Source organism: Malassezia globosa (assembly GCF_000181695.2).
Source record: "Malassezia globosa CBS 7966 chromosome Unknown mgl_sf_1.2, whole genome shotgun sequence".
NCBI lineage: Eukaryota > Fungi > Basidiomycota > Malasseziomycetes > Malasseziales > Malasseziaceae > Malassezia > Malassezia globosa.
The window spans coordinates 222,237-235,769 of NW_001849873.1; the positions used below are offsets into that span (position 1 = coordinate 222,237).

General features: G+C 50.2%; 7 protein-coding genes across 7 annotated transcripts; 2 read left to right on the forward strand and 5 right to left on the reverse strand.

Moving 5' to 3' along the window:
• Window positions 1-525: 525 nt before the first annotated feature.
• MGL_0752 (uncharacterized protein) lies at window positions 526-1,158 on the reverse strand (the record flags this gene model as incomplete). The annotated part of the gene is made up of 1 exon (XM_001732107.1): window positions 526-1,158. The coding sequence occupies one exon, from the start codon at window positions 1,156-1,158 to the stop codon at window positions 526-528; it is 633 nt and encodes a 210-aa protein (XP_001732159.1).
• Window positions 1,159-1,273: 115 nt separating this feature from the next.
• Window positions 1,274-3,894, forward strand: MGL_0753 (uncharacterized protein; the record flags this gene model as incomplete). Its single annotated transcript, XM_001732108.1, has 8 exons — window positions 1,274-1,392; window positions 1,424-1,598; window positions 1,641-2,241; window positions 2,293-2,519; window positions 2,546-2,621; window positions 2,649-2,726; window positions 2,775-3,022; window positions 3,064-3,894. The coding sequence occupies 8 exons, from the start codon at window positions 1,274-1,276 to the stop codon at window positions 3,892-3,894; spliced, it is 2,355 nt and encodes a 784-aa protein (XP_001732160.1).
• A 1-nt stretch (window position 3,895) lies between these two features.
• On the reverse strand, window positions 3,896-4,263 carry MGL_0754 (uncharacterized protein; the record flags this gene model as incomplete). The annotated part of the gene is made up of 3 exons (XM_001732109.1): window positions 3,896-4,049; window positions 4,105-4,159; window positions 4,200-4,263. The coding sequence occupies 3 exons, from the start codon at window positions 4,261-4,263 to the stop codon at window positions 3,896-3,898; spliced, it is 273 nt and encodes a 90-aa protein (XP_001732161.1).
• Window positions 4,264-5,412: 1,149 nt separating this feature from the next.
• Window positions 5,413-7,715, reverse strand: MGL_0755 (uncharacterized protein; the record flags this gene model as incomplete). The annotated part of the gene is made up of 2 exons (XM_001732110.1): window positions 5,413-5,510; window positions 5,567-7,715. 2 exons carry the CDS (start codon window positions 7,713-7,715, stop codon window positions 5,413-5,415), a joined length of 2,247 nt encoding a protein of 748 aa, XP_001732162.1.
• Window positions 7,716-8,150: 435 nt separating this feature from the next.
• Window positions 8,151-8,612, reverse strand: MGL_0756 (uncharacterized protein; the record flags this gene model as incomplete). The annotated part of the gene is made up of 1 exon (XM_001732111.1): window positions 8,151-8,612. One exon carries the CDS (start codon window positions 8,610-8,612, stop codon window positions 8,151-8,153), a length of 462 nt encoding a protein of 153 aa, XP_001732163.1.
• Window positions 8,613-9,984: 1,372 nt separating this feature from the next.
• MGL_0757 (uncharacterized protein) lies at window positions 9,985-11,943 on the reverse strand (the record flags this gene model as incomplete). The annotated part of the gene is made up of 1 exon (XM_001732112.1): window positions 9,985-11,943. The coding sequence occupies one exon, from the start codon at window positions 11,941-11,943 to the stop codon at window positions 9,985-9,987; it is 1,959 nt and encodes a 652-aa protein (XP_001732164.1).
• A 418-nt stretch (window positions 11,944-12,361) lies between these two features.
• MGL_0758 (uncharacterized protein) lies at window positions 12,362-13,510 on the forward strand (the record flags this gene model as incomplete). The annotated part of the gene is made up of 1 exon (XM_001732113.1): window positions 12,362-13,510. One exon carries the CDS (start codon window positions 12,362-12,364, stop codon window positions 13,508-13,510), a length of 1,149 nt encoding a protein of 382 aa, XP_001732165.1.
• Between the last annotated feature and the right edge of the window lie 23 nt (window positions 13,511-13,533).

The window sequence follows — 13,533 nt, forward strand, 5'->3', positions numbered from 1 at the left end:
CTTAACTAGTGAAATATCATTGGCATCTGGGTGGCTAAAGTCTCTAATTGGATACGTGTGCGTATTTAACGCATGAATGAGCGTTTTCGAAAAGCACATCCAAATCTGCATGGGAAACGAAACAATCAATCAATGAAGCCACCTTTAGTGAGTGCATCTCGTGCTGCACGATTAATGTGCTTAAATCGCTCCGGGCCTAGTAAAACACCGCCAAACCAACGTGTCACAACAACCAAAACATTCTCGACGCGCTGTTATAACATGCATAAGTTTGTGTAATCGCCTTATACGCACCAGTAATGTGAGTAAATGGGCCAACCGACCACCTGCGGCTGTTTCGCCATTGTCATCGCAATCTGTCACACGTTAATCAAGTTACCTGCCTCGTTGCTAACCTACCGTGGTGACATACTCCATCAGGTGTGCGACAGACCCATGCATGAATTACAGGATGTGTGGCACGCTGAATTCGTTTGTCAGACTCAAGAATATGCGCGAGTATGACAGGGACCTTCATGATGTCAGTTACAATGACCGCCGCTCACTTACTTCATCTGGGTGAGAGATTCTTGCCGCGTGACCTAGAAATTCAGACTTTCTTTCCAGTATCGTGTCGCTGTGGACGAGTGATCGCAAATCAGCTTGGCGGGAAGAGGCGGTTTGAGGCTTTTGGTGCGTGTCCCGCGGCGCTTCATCATCCTCATAAGACACAGATTTGGATCGTTCATCCCACCAATCTTGTAGAGATTCCGAAGCACTATCTATACCTTGGAATAGGACAGGTTCACCTTTAACCCATGGTGCTGAACCTTCTGGTGAGAAGGTATGGCTCAGTTTATCGCGAATTGCATCATCGATTTGGAACGAGCCCAGCGTTCGATTTACCAGTTCCAAGGTTGGTGCTTCATCGCAATTTGGATATCCCTTAGGGAGTCGGACTTGTAATTTTACGTGAATGTCGCCTGATTTCTGCCATGGCAAGCGCACAACAAACAGGGTGGGCTCGTCCACGTTTGCGCCAGACTTAAGTTCAACCTCTTCCATCCCGTATATAGATTGAAGAGCTATGAGCTCGTGTGCGAGTTCATCAGCGTTGTTGGCTTGCTTTTCACTCGGAAATCGCTGGGTATCTTGCAGCGCCTCTATCAAAGCGTTCATCTTCGCGAGATGAAAGTTGAAGCGACACACGCCTTTTTACGTAATTCACATTGCATAACGCGCATTAAACAGAGAAAGCCTAATCCTACAGCCTCGCACAAGCGTAGTAAGAGCGATGACGTCCTTATGGACTCAGGCATCGTCCTTAATGTACGTGCAACGGCCCATATTGACAATTTTCAGAGGGAGAACGAATATATCTATCAAATATGCAGTGGATGAAACACGCCCACCGTACGTGACATGACGTCAATAACATTACTAGGATCTGGATTGGGCCTTGGAAAGTACAGTCTGCCACAAAAAAGACTGCGTCGTCTGGGCACTTGCCTGCATCTGCAATGGACACATTGGCGCGTCAAACTGTGTCTATATGGATGTACTCGCCCGTATCGAGAGGTGCTATGCGAGTGAAAGAAATTGAGCACCTAAAGCGCGAGGTAGGTTTGTCCGCAACGTCGGAATAGCTGACACCTTCCCAGGTCACCACGCTGTCTCGATTGAGGCATCCATGTATTCTGGAAGTTGTGGAACCATTGGAAGAAAGCCGCTCCAACTTCATGTTCGCAACAGAGCAAGTCATTGCTAGCTCTCATACCATGATGCAAGAGACGACAAACCCTGACATGCAACTAGACGAAGTGGAAGTGCAAAAAGGCTTTCTCCAGATTGCTCAAGGGCTAGAGTTCTTGCATGATGCTAAGCTCATACATACTAATTTAACATCAAATGCTGTGGTTATCAATGCCAAGGGCGATTGGAAACTTTGTGGATGTGCCTATTTGACGAATGTGTCTGAGATCACGAGCGACAGGCACTGGGCATGGGAGGACGATGAACATGCTTTGCCTGAGATGATGCGGCGTGATGTGGATGTGATGGACCCGGTGTACGTAATGGACCACAAAGTGGATCCGAGTAACGATATGTACTCGCTCGGCATTTTATTTTTCATGGCGTTGCATCACGGTGCAAAACCTTATCAAACATATGGTAGTATCAGTGCAATGTGCACCTATGTCGAGGAACTTTCCAGCAGGATCCACACATCGACGTGGGATATGTTGGGAAGCGATGCTCAAAGTACGTGCAAGGGGGTGGGAAAGAAACTGGGGTTAACTGACCTAATGAAAGATATCTTGATGCACCTCATTACGCGAAAAGATACGGATCGATATTCTGCTAAAATGTTTCAACAGCTTCCATATTTTAATAGTATGCTCGTGCGCATCCTCAAGTTTATGGAACGTGAAAGCTTTTCTACACGGTCGAGATCGGAGCAAGTGCAATTCCTTCGAGGCATGTATAAAATGCTGCCGCAATTCTCCATGGCTTTGTTGCGACGGAAGCTTCTACCTAATGTAAGTACCACAAAGACTCACAGTAGTTGCTGGAAGCCTCCCCGGACAAGGCACTGTTGCCCTACATTCTTCCGAATGTCTTTTTCATCGCAAAGCACTTCTGTACGTTGTGATGCATGACTTACACAGCACAACTTGAGTTTACATCCAGCGTCCTTCCGCGATTAGAGCCGCACTTCCGAGTGCATGATCCTCCTCAGTGCCAGAGTGCGTGTGATTGAGTTTTTTCTAGACTTTTTCCTAACGTGACCACAGTGTTGCTGCTAAATCATACGGACTTGATGGTCAATAAAACGACACCGGTTGTATTTCGAGACCGGGTGATGCCGTTATTTTACTCTGCCTTTGATCATGAGAACGTTGCTGTGCAGGAGAATGCTTTGCAGCACATTCCCAAACTGTGTGGCATACTAGATTTTTCGCACGTCAAAGACAAACTGCTACCCAAGCTCACTACGGTGTTCTCAAAAACTAAAACACTATCTGTTAAAGTGAGCAGCTTGGTATGTAAATGGTATTCCGTGGTTGATTCCCTGACTTGTAGATCTGTTTCCATGCGATGATTCCTTTGCTGGACAAAGTGAGTATCATGGATACCTTGCTGCCGACTATGGGTCGAATCAAGACACGCGAGCCCTCCGTTATGGTAGCATCGCTTGCAGTTTATGAGGCACTGTGTGAAAAGGTGGATTTAGAGACCAAGGCTACTGTATTTTTACCTCGTCTTTGGGTCATGGCGATGTGTCCGTTGTTGAATGAGACCCAATTTCATCGGTTTATCCGAACAATCAAGAGCCTTGGAGAAACAGTCGAACAGGAACAGCTTGCACATATTCGTGAGGCAAGTCACCTGGAGGTACAAACAAACGAATCAGCGCAACAGTCTGCAAGCAATGTTACGCCCATTCCTTTGAATGCAGCTATTGCATCTACGGGCGATATCGATTTGGAGGCGTTGGTGGGGCACGCTCGTTACGAAACCAGTGTGCAAGCCATGGAGAATCTTCTTCCCTCTTCTTCATCCATGACAACTACCACATCCACGCCGTCACAGACCAAATCGGTGAATATGACATTGCAGACGGAAACACCCGCCCGCTCAAAGTCGTCCAATACTCCCGACATGAGTGGACACAATTCCACGTCATGTACCGGCACACAATCTCCAGGTTTATTTGATGCGCTTGTTCCTTCTAGCACACGCATGTTAGCTCCACCTTCGACAGTCAGTACGCAGCTCAATAAGCCGCAGACTGTGCAGCCACCACCAGGATGGAGCGGCGGCATGTTAACGCCTGAGTCAAAGAAACCAACAACATCAATCCCAAAGAATCCCTCTAAGGCGCAGTGGCAAGACTTTGATCCACTCAAGTAACTCAGGCTCCTGCCGCATCATTGTCGGCTACGTCCTCGCATGCATCAATCCATTGTGAATAGACATCAATCGGCTGAGATAGAGTGTCTGTATCTGCCGAAAAATTTTGCCCACATATCTTGCAACTTAAGTACCCAATACGCGCCTTTTCGTCACTGCATGTTAGCTCTTCTTTGCTCCGTCCAGCTAGCTGACGCCACTGGAACCTACATTTTGCACGAAACAGCGCGCTCGTGATGGCAGAAGAGACATGTGAATACGGTATCTGAAAAAAAAAAATTAGTGTCCATTCCAATGCAACGTACCAAGCGGTGGCATTTTCTTGCGCCCTGCGCCAGGTGTGCGAGTTGACTTCTTGCGTTTGCCCATCTTCCTCGAAGCGTCAGGGATGCGTCGACAACTAGGATCGTGCCCGTTGGCTCACACGTTTGCCTCTACTCGTCGTGCAAGCATGTGGGTGTGCGTGCACACATGCATGTCACGTGCGAACACACGTTGTGGAGTATGAGTGGGTGGCATGGGTACATGGACACAAAGGTGGACAGTCCATAAACGAACCAAATTTTAGGTTTCGTCGGTAAAAAGTGAACCGGCCACCGCGTGCGACTCGTCCACTGAGCTTGTGTCGTGACTGAAGCTGCTACCTGCGTACATCAGAACAGGACAGAGCGAATAATATATATATATATATTTTCAGCATGACTTCAGAGATTCCTAAAGACGATGCACTCGTTCGTAGCAGGGGATCAAATATATGGATCGCTGCAGGTGATGGTGATCTGGATCGTGTGAAGTATCTATTAGAGCATGAAGGTGTGTCTTCGTCAACATCCATGAGGATGGAAAAAAGCTAACATAGCGCTCAAGGAATGATGCCAACAAGCAAAGACGAAGCAGGGTATACGCCATTGCACGCGGCAGCGTCGTACAACAAACAAGGTGTCTTGTATGTTCTGAGAGTCATGTATGAACTAACAGCAGGCGGTATCTCTTGCATTCCAGAGAAGAACCAAAAGAATCCATCAACGTGGAAGACAATGATGGTGAAACGCCCCTATTTTTCTGTGAAACAGTGGATATGGCACGGTTACTTGTGGAAGAACTGGGCGCCGATATTGCGCACCGTAATGAAGCGGGTCTCTCTGCAGCAGAGAACGCACGTGTGAATGATCTTGAAGATGTCGCAATGTACCTCGCATCGAAGACAGGCGAGTCACTCGCGCCAAGGGCATCCATTCTCGAACGGATTGGCGAAGAAGAAGAGGATCTGGAGTTTTTGGCGCAAGGACGTGAAGAGGACGGGGTGGGTGTCAGGAACAGCGAAAGTGCCATCGTCACTAATGACGGCGACGACGGCGATGTCGACGATGTCGATGATAGTCCTCGAGTAAATGCATTGATGAGTCGCATAGAAGACATTATGCGACGCGCGGACGAAACTCAAACTGATCCTACTGAAGAGCTGCGTCAAATTGTAAGTGCAAGTATTGCACGGCAAATTGTGGAGGGCTATGGTAATTAGGCGGTCTTGGACTCATCGTCACCAAGCTCAAATGCCTGCGTGATGAGCGCGGAAACGGAACCAAGATGCTCGTCACCAGGTTCGTTTCGGAACACTGCGTGGTTAGTACACATGGTATACAAAGAGGGGATGCGTGTCAAGAAGACGTACTGAACAAGAGCGATTCAGACAATGCAAGCACATCGTTTTTCGAAAGCTTCTCTTTGCCCCCAGCATGTAAGCGGAAGAACCAAGCGGTGGTACCTGCCAAATCACAGTCAAGGAACATGATTTCATCGAGACCCGTGATGATGTTTTGCAGCGTCAAAGAGCCGCAGTGTTCACGATCCCAAAAGTCAAAAAGGCGTCTAGCAAACGTCTGGTCTGGTATGCGGCGCTCAATACGTTCTTGAAGCCCATTCATGACAATATATTCATCGCGTGCCCACGTCGCCATCTCACTGAGGAAAATGCGGAACGTCGTGAAGTTCACGCGCATTTCCTTTAGGTCCTGCTTCGGATCGCTCACTGTGACGGGTTTTTCGCCACCGGTCAGTGAGTCGGGCGCATTTCGAGCACGGTAAATAGACTCGACGACATGGTCATAAATTAGACTCACCTGCGCCTTGCTAAAGTGACCGTAGTCCTTGAGGTTCCGGATGGCACTGCGGCGTGCGAATCCCTCGATTTCTTGCACAATCTGCTGGCGGAATCGCTTGCGTTCTTGGTCAACCAAGTCATTCGTTATGATGCCAAACTCGCGGAAGCCAATAACCAATAGTTGCTGGAACCGCGTGATTTGTTGCCGGCGTTCATCTCGGCTTTCGGGATAGGCACTATCGCCGAGCGTGCGGAAGTAGTTGCGCAATAGACCAATGAGAGTGCCATCGTCCGTCACGCTTAGGATTGCTTCGCCGTTGATCTTGAGGATGGCCAGGCCGATTTGGAAGAGCACCTGCGAGCCAAATGCCATGAAACAGTCGACAATACGAAATGCAAACACCATCGGCATGCTGTTGATATACAAAGATAGCAGCCACGGGAGTGTCACGATGCTCAATTGCATGTCATACTTAATAAAGTGCTCGTGCAGCACGGGCATCGTCTGTTGAACGAGGTGTTCAAACACTTTCTGGTCGAGCAATGTGCCAGACATGCTCTGAGTGTAATAGCCGGGCAGAAGGCGCTCGCACAACGTATCGAGCATCCAGAAACATTGTTCTTCTGACATGTAAATCAGTAGAGCAGCCACAACAATGTTCATTGCTTGGCAATAGCCTAATTCGCGATTTTTCCAGCTGTATGCCACCAGAACGCGACGGAGTGTTTCAATGCCCTCGGGCGTTTGGTACGCAGCGTATTCAGGAAGTGACCGGTTCAGATCTTTTTCAATTTCCTCCATGCTTGTATTAGACTGACCTTCATGCTCTTTTAAAATAGCAGCATATTCACCACTATGCGCCATCCGCTGGAAAATCGAGCCACTTGCGACCTCCCAGAGCTCACCGCGCAGCATGTTCGGCAATCCCACTTGTACGAGCCGAGTGAATTGTGGATACCTTACAATCGTGATGTTCCGACCATGCGTGCGCAAGTACTCCGTCCACAGACGAGTCTTGCTCTTGTCCTTGAGCTTTTTCGGATCGCCTGGAAAACCGAATGATGCACCGAGTCCTATTTGATACATAGGCGTTTCATCTGCGGGGGCTGATGGTGGTGTCAATGAGGACGATGGTTCTGATGAAGTCGCCGCACCCATGCCCTCTTGTACGTCTTCACGGTGCTTGCCCTTAGCACTGACGTGCGTGTCCAATGCACCCTGCAAAAGCGCCTCACTGTAGCATGTGGCGAGGAATGGCTTCAGCTGCTTCATTTCACCGAGATGTGCGCGTAATCGATCGCGCATTGCATTACAGAATCCCTCGCAAGATGGTCGTAATGCATTGAGCTGGAACACTAGCTGCATGCCGTGCCAGACTGTGATGCTCAGCGCAAAGACAGCATCACGTGTATTAAGCCGTTCAACGCGACGAATAGTCGCAAGTGGAATGGCAACACGGCAGCCGCGGCCACGATCTCCTTGGCTTGCATAGCACAAGAACGAGGGCGTCAGCGTAAGTCGACCGGCAAACACCAGATCCTCTCGAACTTCATTCGAGTCAGGATTTGAGAGGGACAAGATGGCTGATAGGATCTCCGCTCGGTTTCCTGCCTCGTCTACATATGGTCCTTCTGTAGGTGGCAGGCCAAATGCATGTGCAAATTGTTGCGCCCGCGTAGGGGGGCGGTAGTCTCGCAAGGAATGTACGATCGTCGACATAGGATATGTGTCCCGGTCGTTGGACGGCCCAAATTCGCGCTCGGTCGTTACAAGAGCAGTGAGTACGAAGTGTGGGCCACAGCAAGCACACGTTGTCTCACACGCGCATTGACACACAGCGGATTGGCTGAAATGGCATCAGGTCCTGTTCCTTCGCCACGCCACCACATGTTCCACCTGCAGCCGCCCCCTTCCCCATTGTCATGAGCTCTCCACTAATTACATCAGCCTTTAGACACACCAACCAAACAAATCCCAATACGGAATACAGAGCCACGGCAAGGCAGCTACAATGTATACTCACAAACACACACGCAATCGAATAGAGAATCCGTACAGTGGTGTGGCCAATGCAAAGGGGGGCGGGGAAAACGAGGCGAAGAGCTAATCTACTAACAAGCCTGGTCATACAATGTGCTAGGAGCAAGAATCAGTTTACTTGATCTTGTACTTGGCAGCAACTTGGTCAAGTTCATCTGCCTTGGCGCGGAGCTTGGCAGCATTTTGCTTTGCACGAACTCGCTGGTAGCCACGGTCCGTACCGAGAAAGTGGTCCCACCAACGGAAACTTGTCGAGTAGCAGCCAAGGAAGGCCATGTGGTGGTAGTCGTGGTGGTCGGCACCTGCCCAGAAGGGAATCCAGTTGTGCAGACTAATAGGGAAGTCGTAACCAGAGTGAGCATCGACCGCCTGGAACAGACGGAGCACAATCCAAATGTACACGGTCAAGATATGCAGGTCCTTGGTATAGGCACACAACAGGAATGGGCCACCAATGGTGCCGAGACCCAGGATCAGGACTTCCAGAGGGTGCGCATACTCGGCCGCAAGACCGAAAGGTGCAACGTACTCGTGGTGGATCTTGTGAATGTGCTTGTACAGAGGACCATAGTGCATTGCACGGTGCGCCCAGTAATGGAATGCATCCTCAAACACAAAGAACAGGAGCGATTTGCCACAGCATCTTAGTCCAGCTAGGGAATGGTACCTCGTGCGTCGTCAGGCCGAGGTACTCACAGATGGGATGAAAACTCCAGATCTGAGGAAGCTCAACAGTGAAGTGACTAAGAAGCACAAGACGCGTACACCGCCACTGATCAGCGAGCGTTGGCACATAGTTCTAAATCAACGTGTCAGTAGATCCAGCATTCACACACACAGAGTACATACAGGCTGCAATTTGTACTTTCGCATTGACGGCATCGCATCAATAATCATCCAAGGAATCGATCGTCCAAAGTATACAATTTCGTGCAGGAGGAAACTCATCACACCTGTTGCAATGACCGGGTTACCCCAGTACTGGTACCATTGCACCCAAAGTTGTTCAGCGTAAGAGAGTTTCGAGGTATCAAGGTCTGCATAAAGAACGTGTGCAGGCGTGGGATGTCCTGTGAGACTTTCAAGCGTATGATTCAACGATGTTGCGAATGTCGCCATGTGGGGAATGGTCGTTGATTGTGAACAAGGGTCGTTCGACCGTAGGTCGACCTAAATTTGGATCCAAATCGCGCCTTTTGTGCCATTCAGAATCGCACCACTTTGGACTGTCCACGTGCAACACGCATGACACAAACCGCGTGATACCACTCTCGATGCTTATATGATCGGCACACGCGGCCACTTCCTGTTCTCGTGTGGAGTAAGGGAGGCGACGCTGCCAAGTCCATGTGGCATCCGTGCAGGGTAGAAAGCGTCTTTTAGTTCGCGGAAAAAATCTATTCGCATCTTCTTCTTTAACGCTTACATTGCCTAAAGGCAATAGACCCCGACTTCTATAAAAGCACCTCTTCAGTAGAACTAGGCGGACTTTTCTCCCACTGGGGGTCAAGGGCGTCATTCCATGATTGTGTGAGGTCGTAAAGGAGCCGGAGAACCATACTCTCCCGGCATGTCTGGGAGCGGGACGATGGGGCTGGGTGCGTCGATGGGAATGATGAGTGTTCGTGCTCTCAAATGCCTACCGTCGCAAGGTCTCGTTGTACACACACGGAAGCAGGGCATGTTTGTCCCGTTCTTGTAGAGTAAAGAGTGATGTGTGTATCTGTATATATATATATATATATTTATATTTATGCGTGTGTGTGTGTGACCGTGAAAGAAACCAAGAACCGTGTGCTTTCGTAATCTACACCAAGGAGAGGACAAGAGGAGGGTAGGTGATTGCGAATGGGTGTACACAGCGCAGGGAAACAGTATGCAACAACGCGTGCAACGCGTGCGTATAGATTCACACTGACAAGTTGGATTTTAACACCCCTACGCCAACTCATTTAGGGGGCACGCAAACAGGGGGTTTGGGTGGGCTCGAGCCGGACAACATCGACTGGAGTGTTTGGCTTCCGGCAAATACGACACAAAAAATGCCGAAGGTGAACAACAGAATATCCATTACTTTTGCACGGTGTGTGAATGCACATGCCCGTAAATGCAAGAGCGGAGGGTAGATGAAGCACAGCGGCACACACGCAACGGAGCCGATCAAGCTCACGAACTTGTCGAGATCATTTGCGCCGAGCCAAGCAGCAAACATAGCAAGCACCACTGTAGCAAAGCGGAAAGAATTCTTAAGCATCTTTGTACGCAGACTAAACTTGCCACTACGCTTGAACAAGCCCAATTCAAGAATGGTGAGCGCAGGGAATAGCTGCAATGGCATCGAGAGCAAAATAGCAATGGAGTACAAGGCTTGGATGGCCTGCACGAAACGCGAATTGCCGGGCAAGTTGGTAATGACAACAGTCTGCGTCTCGCTGCCGAAGGTTGCATAAGAGAGGGCACCTGAAGCAGCAAAAAGAACGGTGACAACCAACATGACCCAAGACAAGGTGGCGGGAAACTTTCTTGGCTCTTTCATACTTTCCGTGATGGGAATCACAAGTCCTACCCCCTCAAATGTGAACACAGCTGTGCCTATAAAGAGAGGGAAGTTTTTGCTGTTAAACATGACGACATCGCCGAACCCGTAAGTGGCCAGAGAGCCAATCTCATAGTAGAATAGGTACACAATACCCGCAAGAATAAACACGTCAGCAATCAATGCGGTAGATGATAACTTGGCAATCTTGCGCACAAGACTCAGTGGAAGGAATACAAGCGCCTGGGCCACAATGAGCGTCGCATGTGAGACCAGGGTCCGGCATTGCGTGAGCGACAGAATTAGTGCCTGCATGTTCTCCGCCACAAACACCGTATATGCCGCGACAAAGCCCAACTGCGACACTACGATAGAAGCAAGGATCGCATTGCGCATGTATGAGCCATACAGAATGCCACCCATCTCGCCGAAACCAACATGCAGCTTTTGATTTGTCTGAACGAGTAAGAGAAACGACCACAAAGAAATTCCTGCGATCAAGCACATGATCACTGTTGAGAACAGCAGACCGCCGTTGAAAAACGCCTTGCCGAGGAACAGAATGCCTGTGCCGATAAACGACTTGAGAAGCATCAGTACAGCATCTAGCACGGATGCCTCGCCTTTGTGTTCGTGTCGACGACGTCCACGGAACGATGGAATCGCACCGTGCACCCGGCGTCGACGCACTAGCGGTGTCGTCTCCGAAGGACTTGCAGCCGTCTGCGCTTCTTCATCCATATTGCCATCCCCATCGTCATCATCATCCATGTCTAGTTCATAGTCGTTCAGCTCTTCACCAGCAAAGTGACCGTAAAGCATAAGGAACTCGACAAAGCTCTTGAGCGCACGGGGCGGCGGCTTGCCTTGTTCAGCTGCATGCGTCATGACATAGGAACGGCGAAAGCCGCCAGGCTGCTTCAAGATGTCAGAGTCGATGCCAGAGTCGAGGTCACGCGTGCGTGGAAGAAACACGCTTTCTGAACGACGAGGGCGCGGTCGGTTTTGGTGTGCCCAGCGGTACACGTCCTCGGTGATAGCGCCGCCTTGCATATGATGCGGTGCCTGGTACTCGTCCTCGTGTGTGGACAAGCGGCCACTGGCTGCGGAGATAGCCGATGCACTTAATGCAGACGCGGTACCATCTGGTTCTTCGTGCCCATCAGCACCAGTGCTTTGGTCATCAGGAGTGACCAAGTAGCGCTGGACGTGCATCGCCTTGTCTGTGTCGGGCATGGGATGAGACTCCAGTTCCCCATAAGGTGACGTGGGGCGATGATACGAAGACGCATCGCGCTCGGCGGACAAGATGGACGCCTCTCTCGCATCGGCTGATGCGTTTGCACCGTCCCTCTTCGTCGTGTTGGACATTCTTGCGTCTTGACTGGACGACCAACAACAACAACAACGACGGTCCGCGCAGGCGGATCAATCCAAGCGTCTGCACAGGTTAGACCTCTGTCGCTTAACAGTCTGTATGTGCAGCTTTAGTCATACAGACGCACATGGACCTGGGTGTGGTTCTTTTTCTCCATCTGGCGCATGGCGCGCGCCTAAATCCCCATTGATAGCGTCTGTTTTCTGCCCGGCGTGGGATGGCGCACAAATCTATGCGGGCGCGGTGGGCCAGGTGACTGGCCGGTCCATCCAAACAAAATTTAGCGCCACGGTATGGCACAGTGGAGCAGCACACAAGGCCAGTGGCGGGGAGCTTTCCAAGTCTGCCGACAAGTACGCAAGGCTGGGCTCCACAGAGGTTGTGTAGCGGCCTCGAGAACTGTCGGCAACAATGTCCACCTCAGATGTTCAGCGCCACGCACGAGAGGATGGGCGAGTGCAACGTCATTCTGAACGAGAAGACGTGCACGGCAACAATGAGGAGGAACAGCATGCGCCTCTAACGGCGCGGCAGAAAGCATCTTTACGCTTTCTTCAGGTGAACACGCCTATTAGCCTGTTGTGCTGCATTGCAACGGCGCTCTTTGCCGCAATGATTGTGCCTTCAATTCACTATGTGTTCCGGAGTCAGCCGACGTACTTTAGTATGGCACCGCTCATGCTCCTTGCGTACAGTATCGTTATGTTGCTGTTCGAGTTTGGCTTTTGTTTGCTAGCTGTCATCACACCTAACCCACACACACAGCGATGCATTGTACAGGGTGCAGGCTCAAGACTAGCCTTGGCAAACTACATGCTATCGATGTGGCTTTTGTGTCGTATTATCGACAGCACGACAACCATGGTGATTGGCTCTTGTGTGCTTGTTGGCATTGCAATTCTGACGCTAACAAATGGTGTTGTATTGCGTGCCAAGTACCGCGCACGTTGGATGCATCCATTAGAGTTGCTCCTCGTGCATGTGCCGAACAAGCTGGTCTTTCTTTTTGTAGCCCAAGTTTTGTTGTGGGATCAGCTAATGCTCACATGGGGCTGGGACCGCAGCCTTGGAAGAGACGCACTGGCTAAGGGATTTTGGTTTGCTGTTTGCGTGCAAACCTTGTCCGGCATTGGGCTCATTGTTTGGATCACGTACACGTGCGATGTGTCAGTATATGTGATTTCGATGTTCCTCGACGCTGCTGTCCTCAAGTTTTACAAGATGCCCATCATCGGCCCGAACGCGCGGCCCTTTATCCTCACAATCATCTTCTTTGTCTCAATGTTTCTGCGGACGATTGCACTGCTTGTTCCCGCAATGCTGCAGAATGGATTCCTTGTCATATGTCATACTCACAGGCGTCATGTTCCGGATGCACCATACGAAAATCCAGCTGTCGAAGATGTGTCCACTTCTACGCCCAGTGCTCTACCGCCGCCCTCATCCGCGCAGCCTTCAGTTGGGGCTGGTGCTTCCAACGACAATGATGAAGAGTCGACTGAGCGCACACGACTGCTTAGGCACACTGATCCTGCCTATGGCGCCGTTTCGTCGGCATGACGCTTTTGTATCTGCTGCGTTTT